Raw genomic sequence first — 26,315 nt, 5'->3', positions numbered from 1 at the left:
TAACCAGTAACGATTCTGGTCTGCTATTTATTGAATTATTTCACCACACTGCCTTCTTACACATCAGACCTTTACGGAATCCAAACGCAAATCAAAACAATTAACACTTTCGAAGACCGTATCCACATCCACGGCACCTGACGACGATACGAACATATGGTATACTTATATAGCCACCAGATTTGCTACGCCTCTATGAAAAAAATGAAGGTATGTCTTTGTATAGAGACACATGACACATTGACGAGGAATCCCTGTTGACTCTCGATGAGTGATACAAATAAACAAAACCAAATAAGGCATGTCAGATGACTTTTTAAGCCAGTTACATTTATTTGGTCGAGTACGACATCCGATCTACTGATTTGTTTGGATTTATGACTTACTCGGTAATGTGCTTTTCAGGTTATTTGGTTTGTCAAACTGTTAACATATTTTTAAAATTGACTTATTAGGTGCATATATTAGAATGTTTTTATTCTTATTACACAGATACAGTGTATTCCAGATCCAATCTATATTTATACCTTCAAATCATACAATACCATTTAGTTCGTATAATTGTCTAATTTGTTGAATTTATTTGTTTATCTTGTCTGATTTATAGAAATTTTCAAAATAATCTTATTTGTCTAACTGTGTTAATTGAATTCGGTAGAACTTACCGATAACCGATAAGCTACACTTATTTTGTTCCAGTATCCTGTGAATAGGTTAGCATTTGCCAAAATTATCTCAATCTACAAAATGTTTACAATTGGTCCATTCTGCCAGATTTTCCCGAAATAGCATTTCGTCCATATTTTCCTAATTCGCTCAATTCCAATATTTCGTCTTATTTGGCGGTTTTGCGTGATTTCCCGTTTTAAACGAATTGCCAAGTTTGACCCAATTGCACTTATAAATATTTAAAAAACTTTTTTTTTACCAATAATAATAATGTGAGGGGGCACCAATAAGATTTCTACACAAATTTTAGGTTTTTCAGGGCTGTTACAACAGTCGCGGATTTCGCGATTTTCCAGTTTTTCGTACCGGGATTTGCTCCTCCAGTCGCGAAAATCACGATTCCTTTAATGACAACCCTCGCGGAATTCAAAACTAAATGCACTCGCGTTTTCAAGAGCACACCACTCTATACGGAAGCAACGCACAATGAATTATTGGCAGTGGCTGATTTTCTACCCGTCGCTGCCACATCCAGGCGCTATAGTATATGCGCAAATAGCCAGCATGAGTTAACCGCCAGAAATTTGTATGGCGAAAGTCATCTAACGTGGGTTTTCTGAAAACTATGAATTTTCCATGAAAAACTATTTGGTACCGGTTATGTAGGAAGGTATCCGCTACTACGCCTACCAAATATTTTTTCGATTAAGGTGCTCAATTTTTGATAAATCGATCCTTAGATGCCTTTCGCCATACTGATTTCAGAAAGTTATCTCCTAGTGTGCCGCTGTAAGCACGCTCAAAGTGAGCGATTCATTGTCATTTTTATTATTCACGCATGCTGTGACGCATCAAAGCAGTAATTATAAAAAAAAAATGGATTATTGCACGTTTTTGAAAATCGCGATTTTACAGTTTTATGAAATTGATTGGATTGTGTTTAGAACTTTGTCTTTGTTTAAAGTCTTTGTTTCCAATATTTTTACAGTGGTTCGTACAAATATTGTAGCAAAAATCTCGGATAATTAGTACCTTTTGGGGAACGAGTCTTTCTCAACAAGGGTGTTATCAAATGCATTAGTCACATAGGGGTCGTACACTTATTACGTAAGCAATTTTTCTGGGCTTTTCAATCCCCCTTCCTTCCATGTAAATTTTTTCCCATACAAATCATTTTTTATTTATATGAAGCGTAAGAAAATGGCAGATCCCCCTCCACCCATAAGTGCTTACGTAATTAGTGTACGACCGCTTATCATTCTTCTTCTTCTTCTTATTGGCATTACATCCCCACACTGGGACAGAGCCGCCTCGCAGCTTAGTGTTCATTGAGCACTTCCACAGTTATTAACTGCGAGGTTTCTAAGCCAGGTTACCATTTTTGCATTCGTATATCATGAGGCTAGCACGATGATACTTTTATGCCCAGGGAAGTCGAGACAATTTCCAATCCGAAAATTGCCTAGACCGGCACCGGGAATCGAACCCAGCCACCCTCAGCATGGTCTTGCTTTGTAGCCGCGCGTCTTACCGCACGGCTAAGGAAGGCCCCCGCTTATCATTATAACTATTCACTATTTAGTAATTTGTATTGGCATAGCTCAATGCCCATCATAAATTGGTTAACTATATTTTCGGTTAAAAACGTTTCTGCCATTCTGACTCTCGTATAACTCCGGTGGGAGCCTACCAGCATCGTCACCCTCATTTGTTTCTTTAAAGTTTCATACCATTGATACGGGTTAAATCCCACACTCACTGCTTCCATAGCCCCTCCTACTTCTGTCCACCTTAGATGATTGATTCAAGCGGTGTTTTCTTGCAATTGGTTACTTCGTAGTATCTACCTTCAGTCTATTTCTCAAAAGTGTGCTAAAGCAAATCGATTTTTTTTCCATTACCTCTCTTTAGAACTATCACAATTCTTTAGAATATCACAATTCCAAGTTTCATTAAAATTTAACTTCTCTTTGAAAAGTAATGAACGTGTTGTATACATTGTAGATTAGTCACCACGCCCCCATCGATCGACCACCATCGATTCCAAACAAATCATGCGGCATATGCGGGCAGCTATCATACTTTTGCTCCCGCCTAATTTAATTCAATTACGCTCTAATCAGTCAGTTTTATTTATGTCTGACTCCCGTCCTTTCTGTTCGCCTATGTCCGCTGAGTCGTCTCAGCATGACTCGTGAGTTTGAGATTTGAGCGCCGCAATGCAACCGCTGCGCATTCGATGTGACTTCTCAGATATTATAAATATGTGTGTAGTAGAATGACATTGAAGGCAGGAATCTGGAACAAAAAAACAAGTGCGATACACCATTTGGTTGACATCCTCGTTCCAAATGACGCAAAATGCATGTTTTATTGAGTTGACTCTTACAGTTTGTTCTTTAATTATGTCTTGTTCAGAGGACAAGTCCCGCATACATACTTCCGACAGATGATTTTAATTTTGATACTTGCTCAATTGCATTTTCTTGCAATACATGCTTAGGGCACAGGCTTAAAACCCAGAAATGAAACCCTATGGGTTCAACTACACAACCGGGTAGCAAATAGGCACGCAACAGTATGCTATCAAATTAATTTTCACATGGCTTCTTCACTTGAGGGATCAACTGATGGCACTCTGAGTCGTGCCTGGGATTGAATATTCGATTCGTGATTCATTGAAATTATTAAACTACGACTGCTGTAGTCGGGTCTCATAGTGTTATCGGCTATGCATAATTTAGTTGTTTTTCTATTTTAAGGCACAATTTAGTCAAATGTCTTTAGCTTTCAATCATAAATATGGTGGTAATAGTTAAAGTTTCTTTGTGTTTCTCTTGCTGTTCAGTTGCGACAAAACATTTATTTCTTAGAATAGGTTAAAGTTTTATTACTTTCAATACCGGAACAGACATGATCTCTACTTTCATTAATATTTTTTTATTATATTATAAATGAATTGCATCAGTGTTGCCTGAATGTGTTTGTATTCCATATACATTCATATGTTATGCCACTGATCTACTATAAAAAGCAAGTTCTTATCATATTCTGTAGCAAAACACGTTTCTTTCATTTAATATAAATCTAATATCAACGAAATTGCCACTATGTGTGCATTACCGAACACGGCCGATTGCAATTGCATGATTTTTGTTTATCTCCTCTTTTCGTATTCAATTTCCCAAAAATAACCACAGGTTTTGAACAGAAGCCAACAGAAATCTGCAGCGGTGCCGGCAATAGCGTCATAACCGGATACCTGTCCGTTTATTTTCATCTGTGCATTAGATCAAGACGCAAAAAATGCAATAAACTCATGCTCTTTCAGACGAGATGTTGTACATACCTCTCGCTTCGTGAAGCAATTAACCATTTCATCGGATTCTTTCCGATGCGTCAAAGGACAGTCAACGGTGACGATAGCTACTTTCAATTAATTGTAAACAGGTAATCTACATCATTTTATCGTTCTATAGTTTGGGTGTCCGATACTGCGATCTTTCATCAACAACAAACCAATTACGTGGCACTTGTAACCTTCTGCAATAAGTTCAGCGTTAAAATTCTATAATTATCTTTCTCTGGCAAAACTTCACAATATGTCCATAATTAGCATGCCTATTTCTTGCCCACAGTGGCGGCGCTACTAGCATGATTTGAATAATTCTCGCTGACGCACCTAACTGATAAGATACTACCTCATCGCTAAACACTTGACGACTTGAAGAGATGACAATGATCAACTAACGTCACGTTTTTTCCGCATCTTTGCAGTCACTGGCACAGAGCACCACACAGGCGGCAGATACCGGCGGAGGAGGCACCAGCGGCTCACCCTTATCACCTATACGAGATGGTGGAGGGGGAGCAGGAGGAGGAGGAGCAGATGGTCAGTGTATTTGGTACGGGGTGTGCAACAACGAAACCGCACTTACCTCCCAGTACTGCAACTACAGTGGCCCACCAAAGCCGGTCAGCGACCAAACGAAGGACCTACTTAAGGTTTGGTGTAAACATCTGCTGGTCGATGAGGACGGAAATGGTTCCATCGATACATGCTGCGATTCGGAACAGGTGAGTGCCTTTTTATCAGCTTAGTAGACTAATCGAATCACAATGATTGTATTACCAGAATCGTAATCATTGTTTATGAATATCTGTGTAAGTATTTGTAATACTACTCAAACCAAGAAAAAGTTAGTTTAAATTCACCCACACGTACACATTATTGGTCAGAGGCAAACGCTGGTCATGTTTACTAGACACGATTAAAACACTATCCTAGCAACATTAAGATGATTATAACGTTCGATCGGCGACGACGACAATGACCGACGGTGGGCATGAGCCGTGCCTCGTCAATGTAAACTACCATTTCCGCCTCCTACGTAGTTGGTTCTAAATACTTTGTCGATGAAAGTGGGCTAGCCCTACTAATTGAGCACATGCCGCTGGGCAAGCAGTAAGCATGATGGCATTAGGACAAAGGAAACAATTGTTATGGGATTCGAATAACGAGAATCGGTAGATAAATCTTGATTATATTTGATGATCGGGAAATTTATTGTGCATCATATGAGTTCAACAACACTGTGAGCGTTATTTTTTGTCGTTTTACTGTACCAATACAATTATAATTGATTGATTAGGGAGGTTTGATTGTAATCGAAGAACAGCACCTTGTATAATTTTGCAACAATTACGTTCAGATAAATCCAATAGTCTAATAATGAGTTTTTCTTAGCTATGTGGTAAGATGCGTGGCCAGAAAGCATGCTGAAGATGGCTGGGTTCGATTCCCGGTCCGGCCTAGAAAATTTTCGGGTTGGAAATTTTCTTGACTTCCCTGGGCATAAAAGTATTATCTTGTTAGCCTTATGATATACGAATACAAAGAAGAGAAATTGGCTCAGAAACCTCGCAGTTCTCTACTGTGGAAGTGCTAAGTTGCTAGGTGGCAATATCCCAGTAGGAGTTATGCCAATTAGTAGTAGAGGATTTGCTTATTTTACAATACATTTGTAACATTTTGTTTTAAATTTATGTAAATTCAACGAGATTTTTCATTCATTCCTGATATTTTTTTTAAATCTGAGGTATTGGCTTGAAAACTAATTATAGCAATGTTATTTTGTGAATACTTTACCTAATTATTTGAAAACCGTTGGATTGGCTTGCTAAAATAGTGCTACCTAAACTACAGTTTTGTATGTCTGCCTGCATACGACATTAAATAGCCTGTCGGGAATGCATTTCATTCCCAATTTATATCTGCCTTCGTGACGTGACGAAATTTCGTCCTTCTATAATAACGAGAAGAAGTTATCACTGCTGTCAATCTGACCGAAAAAAAAGTATGTCGATCACGATATGACTCGGCCCTGGACCCATATTAAAAAGAATCAGGAAATAATTCATAGAGGCAATCCCAGATTGGAATTCAAGTGGCCACTTCAAATGTACTATTGCCCCACAATCATGGGGCACACAATTATTAGTCACTTCGAAAAAAGGAAGAACCTGTACTGGTAAATAAAGCATACTTCAGATCTCAATGCCACAAGAATTAAGTACTACTTAATTCTATGATGATACTCATCAGACAAGAATTAGAATAATTTTGAAACATTTCTTAGATGCTATCCAGTGTCTAACAATATCGACAATTTTATAGATACTGAATCAAATGTTTTGTACCCAAGTTTAAGCTTTGGGCTATCCCTCCCCTTGGATATGTTTTCTTGTGGGTGGTCATTGGCACTTATATGGCAACCAAAGACATATCCTGTCGTGGTGGTATCACATATTGACAATTTTTGTTTAATGCCGCGTCACATATAATCTGGCATTGACGCACTGATTTTACGGATGTAATCCAACGGACGTCCTTTCTTGAAGCCCTAAATAGTTAAGCCTGACCACGTTAAATTTCGGACACTTAAATAATGTCCAATTGATTATTCGCCATTCCATCAATTAGGACAAGACCAAAAACATGCTGAATGCAGCATACAGAGCGAAGAGATTTAGCTGTCTTGTAATTGGATCGTCTCAGTGGTTTGTAATTATTTTCAAAAATCGCGATGGAAGATGACGCGATTCAAGACGACGCCGGAGCTAAAACACCCCTTTCGAACCTAGTCCTCCGACATCGACTGCCATGTGCATGTTAGGGCTGACGATAGTGTCTCCACACAAGGGTGCGATGATTTGCAGGCTCGTGCTTCAACATACGCCCCAATCGTATAACCCAACGGATTAAGATCCGGACTGCTAGGGGCCACAAATCTTTCGACCAAAATTTCATTTTGTTCTTCTGCCATTGTTGGGTCGATTGGACGTGTGACATGGCGCCGTAGGACAACGTTATGATTATCAGAGAATTCGGCCTTCATCCAGGGAAGCACTTGGTCCTTTAAAATACCGATAAATAATTCGGTATTGATTTTAAACCCAACATAAACGAAAACTGGCGGCAGTTTCAAACCGTTGTGGCCAGCAAGCCAAACATCATGACATCAGCCGGATAGGTTGGAATTTAAACTTCATTTTCTCCAGAACATGCACAATTTTCTTCGGTGGTATGAACCGGTTCATGCGGCCGTTGGCTTCAGCATCGATGCTGAAAAGCTTTTCACGTCGGAGAACCGGATTATTTTCTTCCTTCATCAACAAAGAAAGCAATTATTTTGAACGAGTCACTCGTAATTCCTATATCCGGTCCATAATCAAGTGGCGTTTCACTCAAGCTCTGGAAGGTACATACAAGTCTTGTTTGATGGATCTCGCACGGATTTCTCAGAAATTTTGACTTCCTTGGCATTTTTTTCATGGAACGCACCAGGATGCGAGTAATCTTTCCACGAGCCGATTTGATCACGTTTGGTATGCGTGCAAAGCATGAACGTCCACTTCCCGGCTTCCTCTGCTTAGACCCATCCTGCAGGGACGTTTCAGGGCGATAAACTAAGGCCAAAAGACATCCTACCACCATAGGAATTTCATTCGGCGTCTTCTGGGCGAGCAACAAACTAGTAACCAATTCTTTTGCGTACATTTTTAGAAATTTACAATAAAACAATTACAATCTCTTGGTGCAGCATTTGAAAGTAAACATAAACAAATACTTGTCATAAGACGAGTTTGTACAATCCCATTGAACTCCACCACTTAATTGCATCTTGACAGCTACGTATTTCGACCTCAACAGTAAGGCCGTCTTCAGTGTCTCGTACTTGACTCGACTCGTACTATGACAAGTGAAGACATTCCACTAAAAAGCTCAAAATAATTTTCTTAACATAAACAAATATACTTTCAACAGAAGTTAGTCACTAGCTACTCGAATTAACCCAATATTCAAGTTTAAACATTTTCGCATTATTTTCTGCCGCACCTTGTATTAGCTGGTTATGGAACAACTCGCAAGGACAGCTGTTGTATAATTGGTAATACGTCCGTGTACTTAATGGAATAGTGTGGGTTCAAGTCCCACCGGCAGCCGAATCTTTTTTCGCAATATCTCATAAAACACCTTAAAATGGCAAACTTAACTATGTGTATCAAAATTAACCTTCTGTCTGTGTTAAAAAAAACTTACGTTGTCTGTGCTCTGGGGTCAAATTGACCCCAAATTGAAATGGCTATAACTTTTTTATTGTTTGAAGCTGAATTTTTGAAGCTGTTTCGAAAGGTAATTTAATCATCTTTCAGATCATAACCAAAGATTGGCTATCGCGGGGAAGGGTTTTCGTGAAAAAGGGCACAAAAACGGTGATTTTTTATGCTTATTTTACTTATATCTGAAAATCCTACCCATTTTGAACTGCACCTTTTCAAAAAGGTTATACAGGAAGGCGTGTGCTTTGGCATGAGGCATTGATTACTTCAGAACTAGACGCTAGATGGTAGTATATTTGAATTCATTATTTTAGACTACGCAAGATATTCCGATATATAACAAATTTTCCTCATTGTAAATATTCTTATCGCACAAATTTAAAATTTGTTAAAATGGCGTCTTGAGCAATGGTCGTCTAGTGGGAATGGGCTGTCTTGTGACGGAAAAAATAATTGGGAATTGCATTAGTTTGCAAAGTGTCATGTCATAAATTCTATTTTCTGGAAACACTTTGTAACTGTTTATGAAACCCCCTAATTTCAACAATGTTTTATCTTAATTTTTTATCAAACGTATTACGACTACTCAGTTATAATGATGTCAGATGTGTGATCTCTGCTTGACTTTAAAACCTTTCTTTTATGCTTATTTTGTTATGTCTCGTTCCTAAGAGCCATAATAAAAAATACCACAGATTATAATAATGGTATACGAACTATCTCGTAACGGTTTCGTTATCGATAAATGTTTACTCTTTATAGATAAAGAATATGCGTGATGAAGCTTTACTTTGCCATCGAAAAGTTAATCCTATAGTTGACTTATCTCTAGTTTTGCCATTGCTTAAAAACAATAAAAAAACCAATAATTTAGACTTAGGAAAACAAAGTAATTTAACAAACGCATACACACACTTTCTAACTATGAAGAACAAACACAATTATTTACAATTAATTGCATATTATTCGGCCGTACGAAAACCATTTTTTGTTAAATATCTTGGCTGTGCATATGCACAGCACATGTTTCGAAATGGAAAAATTGATATGAAATTTGCGAAAAAGAATCCACTTGTCTTGGAGGGACTCGAACCCCCAACCTCCTACTCTCTAGATAGGCGTGATAACCCCTACACAACAAGACCAATTAAAGGCCACGTTTGCGGAAAAGCCATCAGAATCCCAGTACCAACCTCCACCGCGGTTAGCTCTTTTTTGCAAATTGTTGCAATTTGCAAGAGCTAATGGTTCTGATTTCGCTCTTGTATATCAATTTCATACATGATTCTGCATATGCACAGCCAAGATATTTAACAAAAACAATTATTTAATTTTCATTCTGTACAAATAATGTTAACCATTTTTTTTTTCGACATTTTCGCATTCACTTACATTTTGTATTAATGTCGACTCGGTTCCAAATCTGAACCTTACTTCAACCCATCATTATCCTAATTTTTTCACCCAAAAGGCCTTCGAGTTCCTTGAAATTCGCTATTTGTAATTATGTTGAGGAATTTATTCCAAACGCACTGCCACTTCATATGTGTTTTAGTACAACTCTCTCCTACGGACATGCCATTGTTAATCAGTCGTTTGTTTGTAGACAGCAAGCCTACTTTTTGTTAATACAGTTTCAATTTATGATGATTTAATTACTTCACCATTTTGATAACAAGCTTGCCGCCACCTGGATGCGATAATCTTCTATCAGTAATAATTTAAATATATATTCTGTTAGTGCTTCTTATAATTTACGAAAAGACCTCTCACCATAGAGTGAAATTTATTTTTCATAAAAGTCAATCTGATTCGATTAGTTTTTCGAAGTACTTTTTCGCTACAGTAGATTTATTTACTTACAAATTCGTCTTCTTTTCTAACCTAATCCAAACTCAGGTTCAAATCCTCAACAACAACGTGAAAATAGCGGCAAACTTCCTTGCCCGATGTCCCTCGTGTATGGCCAACCTGGTACGGCACATGTGCGACTTCACGTGCCATCCTAAGCAGTCCACTTTCATGGAAGTAAAGGCAACCGAATTAAATGAGAATAACAGTAAGTAAACTTTTATATTATCGATCAATCAACCGATGCACAACTCCCTGAACAGATCGCTCATTAAATTGAAACAAATCCTGTTTACGCTTCAATTACAGACAAAGATTATATCACCGAAATCGATCTGCACATCATGGAGCAGTACATGAACGGAACGTACGGTTCGTGCAGTCAGGTGGCGGTTCCCTCGACCGGTCAGCTGGCGCTGGATCTGATGTGCGGCGAATGGGGCGCATCTCGGTGCAGTGCCCGCAAATGGTTCACATACATGGGCACCAAGGAAGGCAACTACTACGTCCCGTTCCAGATTAACTACATCGCCCATCAGAGTACCAACGGCAGCGACTTTGCACCGCTCGATCCTCGAGTTGTCCCGTGCAGCGAGAAGCTCGATGTAAGTTAGGAACGCGAACGAAGATTGGCATGCTTTTCCGGCCGGAACAACAACCTAACTGATATTGTATGTTGTCATTTTCTATCGACAGCATAAAACTCCTGCCTGTTCGTGCATTGACTGCGAGGCATCCTGTCCGCGCCCACCAGCCCCGTCACCTCCCCCACAGCCTTTTGTAATCTACGGTTTCGATGGCTATGCTGTGGTTATGTTCTTCGTGTTTTTAGTCTGCAGTGGACTTTTTGTTATCGGCGCATGCCTCTGCCAATCTGGGAACAACAACGGAGCCGGTAAGTTTCCATTTGTCATTTTTTTAAGCACGCTCATTCCATATAAAAAAAATCTCCATGGATCGCCTCCATAATATTTTTTGCGTTTTAAAGTTACATTCAGGAAAATGGTTTATAAGACACAATTTTAATACTAAGCGTGTGCGCGCGTGTTTTCCATATTCTCTTCATTCCCATAAAAAAATGCACGTTTTCCAATTCGGTCTTGAGGGTACCCTTTTTTATTTATTGGTCATTTTTTCCCTTCTCGCATTTAACAAATAATTACTCAACTCGATGAATTGAAACGGACAACACACGTGTGCCGTTTATTTACCAATCCGCCTTCTTATCTTAACTTTGTGTTTGACTAGCATTTGAATCGTAAAATCTTTTGTTTTGTCCTCCCTTTTAACACTTGTTCCGCAAAATAAAGTTCCATTGTAATAGTAGTGATTCCCGGTTCGATAACTTTTACGACATCGGATAATTTTGTTCTTTCTTGTTCCGTTTGCATCGGTTTGGTTTAGCGAGAATGACACGTGTGCTAACTTTATTACTGCCTTTCGTTGGGAGAGTTAAATCTAGATGTAGAAAATAGTTACAGTAAGGGGCCATACTTCAATTACGTAACAAATACTTGGACAGTAAAATTGTTTTAGACATATTAAAAAAATATATCGGATCCTTTTTGCCCGTCCATCTAGCCCTTAATATTCTTACGTAATTATTGCATGAATCCTTACTTAGTCGCAAAGAGGTTCGTCGTTGTCTCGGATTAAGGTTTTTGCTTATCGGTAGTTGATATAGAACCGTGAGTGAATCCATTACTGATTAAACATAGTAGAGAAAAGAGACACACTCGCTGACATAAGGCGTTGCTTTTGCCAGGATCGTAATAAATTTTTCAAATGAGTCATAGTTCTGATAAAATTGCAACCGGCTGCAACATGTGCTGGGCGGTGACCCATTCACGCTGGGATCGCAAAACAAAAAAATCAAACAACCCGATAAGAGCGTCTGTTTCAGTTTGTGCACAAAGGCTTTCTAAGAAAATGACCAGTGCGTGGAAAGTAACGATGATACGCTATCGATTTCAAACATTTTAGACGTTGTGTAAACACCTATATGGGTCACGTTGGTTCTTACTTGGTATTCAAGATACTGTTTGTAAGGTTCGGCCTGAGAAAACGTTGAGAATGACAGAATAAGAGATTCGAAGTACTATCTATCTACTATAATAGAGTTAATATTATAGTTTCCTATGCATTTTACACAATCTTTACACATTGAAGCATCTTGTATTCGATTAATAGAGAGTTGGATATACTTCTTCTAATCACGTTATTTTTTTTATTTTTCCTATTCGGTTAAGAAATTTTAACCGGAAGGAAGACAGGATAAATATATGGGCAGCACAAAATATTTCACATTCATTTTCTACAAGCTCGTCGCATGGTCAACAGCTTATAATTTAAAACATCAAACACGACCAATTTAAAAAATTACATGGAAATAGACTTCTTCCGTTAGAAACAGATCTACCAGAAGCTATCTATTCTTTGTTCTGCTTTGATCCAGAGCTTTCAATCTTACTGTTCGAACCCCCGCAGTTCAAGGTGACCTCGATTGTTGCGAATCAGCAATTCGTTAATTATCGCTTGCCCGCCGTTTATATCACCATACTGAAAGGTATCAAAATTTACATGTCAAATTGAGAAATCGATCCGCGTGATGTGTCCGAATAAAGAGATGATTGAAAGCAAAACCAGAATCATTCTCGAAGAGTCACTTCAGACCATACTCCAAACCCAAATGGTACAAACACATTTCGTTATGCACCTTCTGGTTGCGGTCATGGCTTCTTGCCCGGTACGCGCCGAAGGGTAAAATCGTATAAATATTTATCATTTATGTAAAAATAGCACTTTGTAAATTTAAGTGGGTGTCAAATAATGCGCGCCGGGATATAGAGTTCGAGTGAAAATGAATTTCGAGAGCTGGCCATCATCCGGTGACGAACTCGCCCATCGAATGATTAATTGACTTTTTGAGTTGAAAACTGCTATTGTGAAACGAATTACCATCAACAAGCAACGACACGGAAAAGCTGCCAAGAATAAAACGATAAATTGGACAAAGGATGTCTGACTTGAATCGTGCTGGATAAAAGTGAAATTCTATTTTTTTTCTTCTATAGCGCAAACTTCCAACAGGATGTTGGAGCTTTTGTACATGCAACGTTGTTAAATCGATGCAGCTTAGTTGTGTATCTTGTATGTCTTATCGTCTTTATCAGGTTGATGGCAGTCAAGCCGAAAGGACGACAACAGTTGTATGTTTTCTTTTTCAATGGTTCTACATTCCAACTGGAACTTGGCCTGCTTTTCAACTTCAACTTTCAAGTATTCTGGTTAGCATTTCCTAAGTTAATAATTAACAGCTTAGTATGTATCTTGTGTTGCAAGTACAATGGATACATTATACCCAGGGAGTCGAGGATGTTTTCCACCCGAAAACATCCTATTCCGGACCGAGAATCAAACTAGCCATCTCCGGATTGGCAATCCTACGCCTTTGCTCGCAAGGCTACTGGAGACCCAGTTGTAAGCAAAGAAACGCCACATGATGTATTGCATAAAACGAGAACGAAATTGCAGGCAGTTCAAGTTCAAGGAAATAGAGGCATACAGGATGAGCTAAGAAATCTGTGTTAGATTTAGTCCATATGTTTGTGCATCATATTTCTGTAAGAGTTACATTTCCTGTGACATGTGCAAATTGCAATCATGTTACACAACATAAAATCTTACACTTTGAACAAATACGAAACAGTACAAAAACTTACTGTAGCGAAAATAAGTTCAAGATTTTTTTTTCTTTCAGAATAATGTACTTAAAATATGATAATAGAAGATACCTGAACTAGAACACAAAATGTTTTACATTTTTATTGTTCACACTGTACAGTTTTGGGTCGTTCTAATTGCTATGACGATGGTCGGTCGTATATTAGTGCAATGCATCAAATTGGCATGTTGCAGGATCGTCTTCACTGCAATATGTTTAATTTGACATTTCGTACAACAAAGAGATGAACTTTCATCGACTAGTGATTCACAAAGGTCACTTTGATTCGATGTTGCATTGCAGGCAACGCCACTGGGAAAGTTTTGCCAGGTTTCACCTAGCGCAGAGCTTCCCATTCGATTAGGACCAGTTACATGACACCGCAGGAAATTGATAAAGTTAATTATTATGACGCATGAGCCGTTGTCGTCAAATTTCCGATGTGATTCGGAGCATAAAATTCGCGTAACTATTTGATGACACCAGTGTGTAGTGCTTCCGCGGTGGTTTCGTGGTGGAAAATTGATTAACCTTGCATGTGGCTATGATTCGTTTAGAGGAACCTTCTAAATGCTTCCTGCCTAGCCAATTAAAATGGGAGCTCATGTGAAAAATCTATGTTTTATAATTTTGCGATATCATATGTCAAACGATAATGAAATGTTAGATTGGGCCATTTATTTTGGAGCACAAATTCATGAACGATTGAACATTATTAAATAATTTGTACTAATCGACTCAGCTAGAAAAATTGAATTATTTTCCATTCCATTAGACTCAAATTATGAGGATAGAGTTTGGGTTGTTTTAATTCAGATGAATTTCCTGAAGATATTTAAAGACCTTTATGGGAAAAATTAATTATAAACCTTGTAAATTTAGTAGCTTTTTTCTCGAGGAAATGTTGAAGACAAAACTCACCACGCAGCATCGATAAATGCACTTTATTGCTACACATCCCTCTGTTTTTTTTCTTCAGATTACATATGAAATAAAATTCCTTATTGCTCCTATGAAATCTTACAATGATTTAAAAGGTTCATAACAGTTAGAATCATTTAAATCATTTCTTTAGTCATTTGTTTTCGATTTATTTTAGTTTTTGTTTCGTAATAGAGTACATATATGAACGAATTGAAATTGATCAAAGATTCATCTTTCACTAACGATGTTTCAAGTGCCTGGATCCCCCATTTGCGAGCGACGCCAATCAGCGAGTGTGTTTAGGTTTTTATTAGCGCAATTAAAATCTCACTTTGCCCCGATTCATTATTGTTTTCACCGGCAACCGCGTAGGTAGTTACGTGGGGATGTACGAGCTGTACGATACTGCGTCACCATACTCTTCCTTTCTTCCCTCCACTTTGCTTACACAACGATAGAGAAACCGAGTATACAAGTGCAGTTTATTATAGTTCCCCATCCGATTATCCATCATTATTAATACACACATCAACACAAACACATGCAAACACGCACACCCAAGGTCAGGGTCAACAGTCAAGTGGCAACAATTACGGTCGAATTCTGCTGGTTTCTTGGTCTCGCGATGTGACTAACTTGGAAGGGTCTCTTCGACGTAGAATCCAATTTCTATAAACCCATCATTCATCATCATTTAATCTTAAGCGAAGCCGAGTTGCAGAAAATCTTATCTTTATCTTTTTTTTCTCTCTTTATTTTTTGGTTTCTTTTTGGATGATGCTTTGGTGCAAAAATCGTTTACTCAATTCGTAAAAAACGATTTCAAAATTCCAAACTCCAATTACGCATCATTGGCGATACTGTATCATCATTACATACATAACGATTGCAAAAATAAAAAAAAAACACAGAACTACTGGTGCCTGGCGACACATTGCACTCGGACCTGCGCTCGACCGTGGGTCGCCGTTTGGCCGGTGGGCTCTCTAACAGTGGCGATTTGGGTACCGATCGCGAAGATTCGCCCCTACAATCGAAAAGATCGAGTAGGTTTTTGCCGTTTTTCTTTCCAAACTATTATTTCCTGTTTCTGTTGCCTTGTTTCGCTGTTTACGTATGCACTTGATGTTCTTCGTACTTTGGTTTACATTTCCGTTTGTTTGAGTTCATTTGTCAGTTTTTACAAATTTACTCACCTGTTATGTTCTTGTTGTAATGCTTTAGCTGGTATTTTATAAGTCTCATCATCATGTTCCAAAACCTACCACTTATCTTTGAACTTCACTGTTTACCGGATCATTTACGAATCTCACTCAACCAAAGGGATGATCTCGTTGATTCTGTATTCTTCAACGCGTTCGTCCCTAACCCATCAGTTCACACTCATTATTCAATAACCCCTTTAACTTGGGAAAATTACAACACGAATTACACATTCTCATCACATTTATTGTGTAGCTTAATTAAGTTTCTCAAACGTTAGATTAACAGAAGATATCACATTTTCGCACCTGTAAATCATCCATCTCGTTTCAAGCTGTTTCTGTCTGTCTTGCACACATGCCGTCACGAAATCATCATCCGATTAGCAATTGTAGGGAGTTTACCCCTTGTATATATCACACAGCAGCACATATCCGCGCGCTTATTTACGCGGAGACTTCAAAACAAGCTTCCTTCCAAATCGTATATCTATGCACGTTCGATGGTCGTCGAATAGTTACCATTACATGTTCGTCAACAGGAGGGAAATAGATTCACTCACTCATCCATCATGCACGCGCCTCATCATCCACTTACTTTGCTTACTTACTTTGCGTGCTTATCTTCTTCATAATCTCGTTTATTGTGTTTATCGTATCTTGAATGCATTCTAAATGTTGTAGATGTAGATTATTGTTACGTTTAGTGGTTATGTGTTTGTAGTAACTATAGCTACTTATTATATCTTTGAATTTTGTTTCTAACATGCTCTAGAAATCTCGGAAATCTTGACTTGATGCTGATTATTTAGGAATAGCAATACGAACTTTTATTCAAAAGTTATGATTCTCAATATTTATCATAGAGCCTCTCAGACAGACGATGGTTTGTTTCACATGTATACAAATGTTTTTATTGGTCTATCCAGATGTTTATTGAGTCCTGAGATATTGAATTTGTTTTAAACATGGAATGCTCAAAAGCGCACAAACGATTTTCAGCAATTTAGAACAGAGTTCAGTTGTTGCTGGATCGGCTGTTTATTATCACTTGGAAACGAAATCCTCAACAGTGATCTTCTTGATTTTTTAAAGTGTGCATCTTAAATCTCCCAAAATCTGTCAGCAGGGATGTTTCCAATCATTTAGTCAGAGTTTGACTCATTTGTCAACAACTCATTACAACATAAAATGAGTGGATGGTGGATTTGTAGCATTGTATTATGCCTACAACTTTGTTGAACTGTGCCCTGTATGAATTCCGTTACATAAAGCTATGTCCATTTAGAATCCGGAATCATTTATTGTATTGCAGCGGCACGGAAAGTGACCGCTGCAAGAATTCTTTTACAGCGGTTTGTCTACCTAGGCGCCCACTTGCTGTGGTATAAATTTCACGATGTTTCGTGCAGCGAGTCAAAAATTATTCCAGATGGAAGCCGAAAGGAGAGAAAAAAATCTGCACACCCACGTTGATAATCCTGCTCATCGACGATGGAACCTACGTCAAAATGGATTTCGGACAGCTTCCTAGCCAAAAATTCTACATGGCGACGGCACGAGGAGTAGTTCCTGCGAAGTTTAAGTTTGCTTTTTGGACAAACTTGCAAAAAAAATGACTTTGGCAAGGGATATACAGCTGTGGAGCAAAGACCTAAGTGTTTATGACGAATAAGACGATGGACTCGCAGCTGTACAAGAAGGAATGTCTCAAAAACCACGATCTACCTTCCATAAAGTCCATAAAGGTCCCGTGAAGTTTTGGCAAGATTTGGCGAGTTGCCACCATAGCCGGGAAATCATCCAGTGGTACCGCGATAATAACGAGGATTTCATCGATAAAAACATAAATCCACTGCTCACAGCTCCGGCCCATCGAGACATTTTGGGCAGTAATGAAGCGGAAGCCTAAGAAAAGTGGAAAAACAGCTCGGGACGCGACTCAGATGACCAAAATATGGAACAAATGTGCCAAGAAAGTTGACTCCAGACGTGTTTTGATGAGAGGAATAAAGAAGAAGGTGCGAATTTTCACTAGAAACAAGAAGAAATGCTAAGAAAATTATTAAAAGTCGAGTCAAGTACGAGACACTGAAGACGGCCTTATTTTTGAGGTCGAAATACGTATCTGTCAAGATACAATTAAGTGGTGGAATTCAATGGGATTGTATAAACTCGTCTTATGACAGGTGAAGAAGAAATGATTTGTATCAATATTTTTTCCTTAAAGTACAGTGAATTACCCTTGTTTTGATGTATTAACCTTATTTGATTGAACTGAACTTGAGTTGCGTGCTCTTGCCTACGCAATGCGGTCGGGTCTGAGCTTGACGACCGACTGGCAAATAGCTTACACAACCTCACTTGATCAGTACCGTTGCTGATGAAGAATGTGTATAGCCGCCAGACATTCTAAATACTCACGCTCCTCTAATGTGGACGTGTACAATACACATGTGGAAGTATTGGCTTGAGAAATGGATTGCGAGTGATTTGACTATGCGTCCAATTTGGGAATCTCGAGCTCGTTCAGTAGCCGCTAGGTTGCGAAGGCCGACGGAGGTCCTTCGTAGCTTAGTTGATTAAAGCACCAGTCTAGCGTACTGTAGGGTCATGGGTTCGAGTCCCATCGAAGGGAAAGTGGTTACCTCCAATACATTTTTCAAATCAATATCTTTCACATAACGTACATATTCACATATGAGTTTTCATAACATTGTAAACTTATTTGTACGTCAATTCGTTACCGAGATACAGATGATTTTATTATTCCGGACTCGAAATGGACATAGCTTTACAGAAATAAAAAAAACTAGTTAAGTGTGATCTAGGAACAACAGCGTAGAGCGTGGCAGTATTTTTTTGTAGAAGGTTTGCAAAGGGGAGGTCAGATGCAAAAAGGGTTCGGAAGAACGTCCACAAGGCATTTCTTGTATCAAGTAAAATCAACGAGATAATCGACTACAACCCAGGAACTCAACAAAAGCAAAGAATTGTAGTAATCCTGCCGGAAATCTGGTTCAAAAAGGGTTAGCCTTTCTGAATGAGAAACTTCAAGTTTGCATATATTATAAACGAAGACCAAAAGGACACGAGGGTGTGGGGATACTGAATCAACAAGAAATGGAATTCAAAAACATCAGAATGGCGGATGTTCTTGAAGCCCTCGGAGTAAAAATCACCAATGGAAGTGACCATGTCAACCTAATCTCAGTGTACCATACCTGCAGACCCAATCAACCAAGCTACAGGGGATCTAAAACAACTCTTTTCTGTGACTGGAACAACTGGAAGGAAAAATAGTACTCGATGTAGACCACAATATATGAAGCCCGAATTACCAGAAGTGTACGAGAGAGAATTTAATCAGCTGATTACAAAATGATCCTTTTAAACGATAAAAGTCCAACAATGTGCCTGGCTTCCGACAATCGCGACTCAGCAATACATTTGACTCTAGTTACAGAGGGAACGGCAAAAAATAGCTAGGTGGAAGGTTCTTGATAAAGAATTCATCTGCGCACATCTGTCAATCCGGACAGCAATTGGAGATGATATCTCAGTCATTCGGCATTCCTGAAAGAGAGCAAACCAAGACCAAACCAAGAATTGACCTCCCAAACGAAAGGAGACCCCAGTTCTTTTACGACACTGAGGAAATGGAGAATATCTTTAAGGAGGTGATAGAAGAAGCTTCGAACGTGGTGAAAAACAAAACAAAAGTGCCCAAAATAGTGGACTGAAAGCATTTCCGAACTCTACAAACCTAAAAGGAGAGCGCAGAGAAATTACAATCGCAACAAATCGGAACAAAACTGGAGCTGCAGGTGAGAAGAGCGGTTTTCGAAAAGCTAGGGCCTATATCAGAGAGCTCTCGGAGAAAATTGACGTAACCAAACCCCCAAACAAGTTTGGGATATCATAAAAGGAATAGACTACTCGCTTATTGGAAATCGACAAAAATCCAAACGCTTAACGACGAAGCTGGAGTCAACCTCATGGATTACTACTTCGAAGAAAAGTACGCGTACGATTAGCTGCCCAAGAGGAGTTAAAAGGAAGTTAATGAGCATGAAATCCATAAGGAATTAGAAATTGCCAATAAAGAAATCAGGGTATAAGCAATAAATGAATATAAAGTTTCCCTAAATAATGCAAAATTCCCACAAACAATTAAGAATTTTCCACAAAACAAAAATAAATTAGCACTTTTAAAGCAAAAATTGCAATTATAAAAGAAGAATTTTGCATAAAGAAATCAAAATGTTCCATTGAAAAAAACACAAAATTTCCATAAATAAATCAATATTAGCAATAAACAATTACACAATTTTCCACAAAGTAAAATTTTTCCATAAAAAATTAAAAACTTTCCACATAAAACATACAAAAAAGCAATAAAATTGATTAAATTTTCCATGAACAATAAATGCTTTTAAATAGGAGGTCAGCTATGGAAAACAATGCTTAGTTTTTTTTATGCTCTTTATTGATTTTTTGTGGAATTTTTTTAATTTTTTTATATGCTTATTTTGTAGAGAATTTTGTAATTGTATATTGACAATATTAATTATTATATTAAGAAAACTTTTTTTTTTCTTTATGGAAAATTCTTCTTTTATGATCGCAATTTTTGTTTATAAAAGTGCTAATTTATTTTTTGTTTTGTGGAAGATTTTTAATTGTTTATGACTATGATATATTATTAGAGAAAACGACGGCTTTGGCAGGTTTTGTTCTATTATTGTCAGGGGGGTTTTTGTTGACCTAATTTTATTAAATTTGGCCACAATTTTCTTTGATATGCAAAGAACGTTTAGGCTAAATTTCAGCATAATTAGTTATAGAAAACCCCCTGACAATAATAGAACAAAACCTGCCAAAGCCGTCGTTTTCTCTATTTAGGGAAGTTTTTACATTTATTTTTTACTCATACCTTGATTTCTTTATTGGCAAATTCCTAAAAATTCAATTTTTTTGGGAAGTTTTTATTTCAAATCACGAATTGTTACGAGGTGAGGAAGTCAAAAAAATTATGATACAGAGCTAAATTGAAAGGAATGGCTTGACGGACAAAGTCGCATTCAACGCCATGTTAGATAGCCAAACTAAATACAACTCGTTGAAGCTCAACAATACCATGTTGTTGTCGAAAGAGGAAAACTAAAAGCGTTACTTTGAGGAAATAGGCCATGAGAAAGGACTGTTTGAAAATCTGATCTTCAATGCCAAGGAAATCAAGAAGTTGAACAGAATACGATCGGGTCACATGCTTCAGCATGGTCATTCTGCGTAGCTGCGCATCTTACCACACGGCTAAGGAAGATCCGACAAATGTCTGTGACAAAATAGAAGATATCGTATACGAATGCTTAAAACACAACACAGTTATTATCAAATACCCAGCCTTAGAGTATTAGGCACCACTAGGAAAAAGAAAACAAAAAAAAAATCAAATACGACAACAGAGGTAAAAATTCAACTTTGAATCACACAATCAAACCAACATACAATATGCTACAAAAAACCTATGCAAAACAACAGTTAGGTGACATGAGCCATCCCGGGCTTCAGGCTGCCACAACTCTGACAAACGCAAAGAAAAAAAGAACTAGTTAGTTATACTAACTTATACTGAATGGTTTGAAGTTTTTATCATTTAGTACGTTACACAGCAAAACTGAAAGTACGCTCTTCCGGGGAAAAGTATGCTCTTTTGAGAGAGAATGGATAAAAAAATGTACTGCATGAAAGTAAGTTTAACACATCCTTCAATTTTCCATGCATAGAATTTAATTATTTATGAATAGAAGATAGTCATTAGGGAGTCCCTAAAAAAAAGACTGATCGAAAAGTCGTGGTGCTCAGGGTGCTTTAAATGAAAGATTTTCCTATTTGGAGCATTTCTGTAGAACAACCCAAAATTCTAAAAAATAGTTTAGACACAGACAAACAGACGTAACAGCTTGAACATTTTTCTAAAAAATCCATCGCTCAACTTCTCTACCACCATCTTGCGAGCATGTCACACGAAACAATGTCAATAGAAAGCGCTAGAGTGAAATGTCAAACTCGAAGGATTACGACGATAGCGCCTTTAGTTGTGAAACGCGCAATCAATAAAATTCAAATTGATCGTTGAAGTCATGGTCGATGATAATTTCTCTAGTGTTACGTCTGTTTGTCTGTGGTTTAGAGGTTCCGACAGAGTGGTTAAAAAAAACTGTTTTTGCACTTATTTTCATATATTGGCTATTTTTGCCACATTTTAATCATTTTTCCAATCGTTAAATATTTTTTAAATTTTTTGTGGACCATAATGAGTGTCATACATGGTAATACGGTTGGTATTATGTTATAATATGATCTCAAAAACCATTTAAATATCACAAAAATGCATTTTTATTCGATATTTTTCGTAGAAATTCATCACGTATCCGTATAATTTTTTTTTCTCCTACTTTGTCAACCGTTATTCAAAAAGTATTTTTAATAAGGAATGTTTTCGTGGAAACAGATCGAAAAAATATTATAACGGGGCTGAGATATTAAAGTTTTAGTAAACCTTAAACACCATGAATTTTTGCTAAACTTTCAAAATTCAACAATAGTTTGGTGGTATTTCAACAATTTTGACGTTTTTGACATCAAATATTAGAATACGAGTCCAGGGTAAAGTTTTGTGTAACATGAATGCATTGAATTTATTTTCAATATGCAGTCATCCATTCCCAGTTGTCTTGAGTAACACTGACATGCACCATTTTGCAAACTTCTTAAGTAGTTGTGATAAGTAAATCCTGTTTTCGCTAGATTGAATTACAGTTTCCAATTCTGTCCAAAACAAATGTATGCTACTAATTATAATTACATTTGGTTTACATGCTGGTAGTATTCTAGCTAGTAGTGTGTTATGTTATGGAATATGTCAACTTTGTTCTAATTTAATCGGCTCTCGTATTTTGGTTGAAATGACCAGCTGGGTTCATAGTTTTGTTAAAGAAACAATTTGCTTTAACTAATCGAACGAAGAACAATATCCGGAAAGTGTGAATGTATCAGAGTTTTGAAAAGGCATAACTTTATTTTAAAACCAACCAGTTTCTTTGCAGTTTTTGTTTCAAAAATGTCAACTAGTAATAAGCAAGTAATGGGTAAATCTACTACCGACTTTTTTTTTTAATTTTGGTGGTAACAAAGAAACAACCTATGGAAAAAGAGTAGGTATGACACATCTTAAATAAATAAAACTATGCCAATAATACAGCACACACTAGTAACTATGGCTACCAGTATTGTTCTTCAGTATGCTAAGATCATGATATATTATCACAAAAGTGGCATAATTTAAACTGACTGCTTTTCAAAACCACGTGTTAAAAGTAGAATATATTAAATGATTTAGCCTTGGGTTGAACGGACGGATTTATGTAATGTCAAAAACGTCAAAATTACCATTAGACAATAATACTAAGAAATAACCATTAGACAATAAGTTGGTCGGGGTTCAGCCAAATCACACCAATGAAAAATTACCCGTTTTTGTGTAGCAGATCCAATTGACCACAAATCGTAATCGATTTCTTTCCACCCGATACTGAGGATATCCCACAACAACAACAACGATTTAATTGATATGAAATGATTTCCGTTTTCATTCTACGAACAAAGTATCGCATGTCAGTCATGTCAGTGGCTGAGCCCCGACAAATAATTGTAGATTAGCCAATTTTGTGATTTTTAAGGTATACTAAAATTTCAATATCTCAGTCCCGTTAGATTATTTTTCCAATCTGTTTTCTCTAAAACTTTCAATAGAAAAATACTTTTTGAATAATACTTATAATAAATTTATTTTACGTATACGAAGTGATTTTCTGCGAAAATCATCGAAAAAAATCGTATTTTTATGATATTTAAATGGTTGTAGGTATCATATAATTGCATAATACCAACCGATTTACCATGTCGGATACTCATTATGGTCCATAGAAAATTCAAAAAATATTTGACCATTGAAAAATTGATTAAAATGTGGAGAATATTAGCAATATGTGACACCAAGTACAAAAAACAGCTTTTTTCAAAAATTACTTCGTCGGAACCTCTAAACTATTTCTTAGAATTTTGGGTTGTTCTACAGAAATGCTCCGAATGCAAAAATCTGTCATCTAAGACTTGAGCACCATGACTTTTCGAACATAGTGTGTTTTTTGGGACACCCTAATAGTCATACTCGCCCATATCATTTATTCTCTTTTGTTTGTAGTTCTCCCACGAAAGAACGTATTTTAACTATAAATAAAAGAGAATACTAAGTCTTTTGGGTGTAAACTTTTATTGCAGTATAAGTGACACTATCGTTCTTACGTTGTGAATATTATACTTCGAGCAATGTTCTGTTCGACAAAGTTGTAGAAAAAACTTCGTTTTAAGAATTCACTGTACATCACATTTGGAAATAAGTTAAACTTCAACTAAAAGATCAAAACCATCCTTGACTGTACGGAATTCTCAACAGGCATCTCCTCAAACTCTGAATCGTTGTACAGAAACAATCTAGAACGTTGAATGGAATTCTATGATTTTTTTAAATGATCCTGTGGTAAAATAAAATTGGATTCGTATTTAAATATTTTCACTATTTTTACAAGCTATAAACTTTTTCTGCTGGATCGTTACAAACTTTAAACGGCCACAAAATTTTCAAGAAGCACAACTCAAAGGGAGCGAGGCAGTTTTTTGTTAATGCTGCGCTAAATTCTGAACAAAGGAGAAAAACTTTTGTTTCCATTGCTGAAGTGGCTGAAAAGTCTAAAAAAAATCCCAGTGCCGGATTCTATAGCAAACTACGCTGTACTTTTTTTTTATAGATTTTTTCCTATTGGCTAGCATTGTTAAACCCGCATCGTATATGAAGGGGGCTCGGTCAAGTCTGTTCAAAAGATTTTTTTAACATAGAAAATGTGAATTTTTGTGTATACTGTACTGCATTTTTTGGATCTTCGATTGTCCCCATCTTTGATCATTTTGAAAATGATTTTTAAAAATAATGTCCTTGATTTTGTCCATTTTTAATGGTTTTTATTATCTCCACAATTCAGCGGTACGATTACAATATTTATTTTTACAGCTCAGATATTACTTTCCAGCTGGGAGCAGCTGAATTTCATTAGAAGAGACATAAATAGCATGGAACAAGAATTTTGCTAGCTACGATTAGCTTTCTCAGAGAAAGAGTGCAAAAAACTTAGATTTCAGGTTGTCTTAAAGCTAATATCACACACAGGTGTTAATGGAAGAGTGCTTCGATGAGCGCATAGTGTTGACACCCGCCAACTTGTGGAGATCATCGTCGGTACGATACCAGGGGTTCCAATTGAGGACCATCTTGAGCAGCTTGTTCTGCTTCGGCTGCAGATTTAGCGCAGTTGCCCCAGTCTGCCGATGCATAGGTTAGCGTAGGCCGGATGATGCACTTGACCACCAGTAAATTGTTTTTGATGTGTAACTAGCGATTCAGCAGGGAATACAGCGCTTGGTAGATAGATTCATCTTTACGGCGACATATTAGTTCACATATTTGTCCAACTTCAGCTTTTTGCCAAACACCACTTCCAGACACTTGACATAGTCGTCCCATATAGTCGGCGCCTCCTGGTGAAAAAAAAAATTGTTGGGTTTTCAAAGCTTGAAATGCCACTTTATTCGCCCAGCATGCGTAGGTTATTCATCAATATATCAGAAGTGAGAACATTATTGAGATTTGGACTCAGCACTGAACCATGGGACACTCCAAGGCGAACTTGAGTTCTCACCCTTTACTGCCACCGTCAAGGTTTGGTTCGAAAGGAGCGACTGGACGATCTTAACCACCGATAGATATTAGCAAATTAAAGATATAAATTTTCACGGTGATCCAAACCATACCAAGTTAACCAGGATTCCCGTTAGGAATCCGCGCTTCACCTTCATGCGAGCAAGGTGGTTGAATGACTTCCAGGTGACTATAATTGGCATTTTCCCATGTGGTCGAAAAGTAACATAATACCAGGCACGCGTTGAAGATCTTGTTCAAGACGATCAGCCCCTCCTTGCAGATGTTCCGAATTAGTCCTGACCGAGAGATATCCTTTTTTTCAGCGTGCAATTGATTGACGTTTTACCAGTGCAGCATTCGAAACTGAAGGGCTCGCAGTACAAATTTGATCCATTGCATGTCGACGTTCCAGAATCGCCCGACTCTTCTTAGTTGTGTACAGCAGCATACGCTGTTGCGAATGAATGTTCTCTGTGATATAATCTCACTGCTAGATTACCAT

General features: G+C 37.5%; 1 protein-coding gene across 7 annotated transcripts in view; it reads left to right on the top strand.

The window, feature by feature from the left end:
* The window catches only part of LOC134213254 (NPC intracellular cholesterol transporter 1), a 115,009-nt gene that overhangs the window by 65,659 nt on the left and 23,035 nt on the right, over window positions 1-26,315 (top strand). For 6 of the 7 annotated variants that reach the window (XR_009979423.1, XM_062692085.1, XM_062692082.1 and 3 more), the window contains exons 2-6: window positions 4,447-4,746; window positions 10,192-10,351; window positions 10,453-10,748; window positions 10,840-11,038; window positions 15,703-15,837. Coding sequence is in view for 6 of the 7 variants with exons in the window: in XM_062692085.1 (XP_062548069.1) it covers window positions 4,447-4,746; window positions 10,192-10,351; window positions 10,453-10,748; window positions 10,840-11,038; window positions 15,703-15,837 (1,090 nt within the window). In the remaining variant the exon portion in view is untranslated. The remainder of the gene's footprint in view (window positions 1-4,446; window positions 4,747-10,191; window positions 10,352-10,452; window positions 10,749-10,839; window positions 11,039-15,702; window positions 15,838-26,315) is intronic. The other variant, XM_062692086.1, reaches the window with a different exon arrangement.

The sequence above is a fragment of the Armigeres subalbatus genome, chromosome 2 (assembly GCF_024139115.2).
Source record: "Armigeres subalbatus isolate Guangzhou_Male chromosome 2, GZ_Asu_2, whole genome shotgun sequence".
Taxonomy (NCBI): Eukaryota; Metazoa; Arthropoda; class Insecta; order Diptera; family Culicidae; genus Armigeres; species Armigeres subalbatus.
Note: the sequence above shows the minus strand (reverse complement) of the source record. Positions and strands in the feature narration are given on the sequence as shown.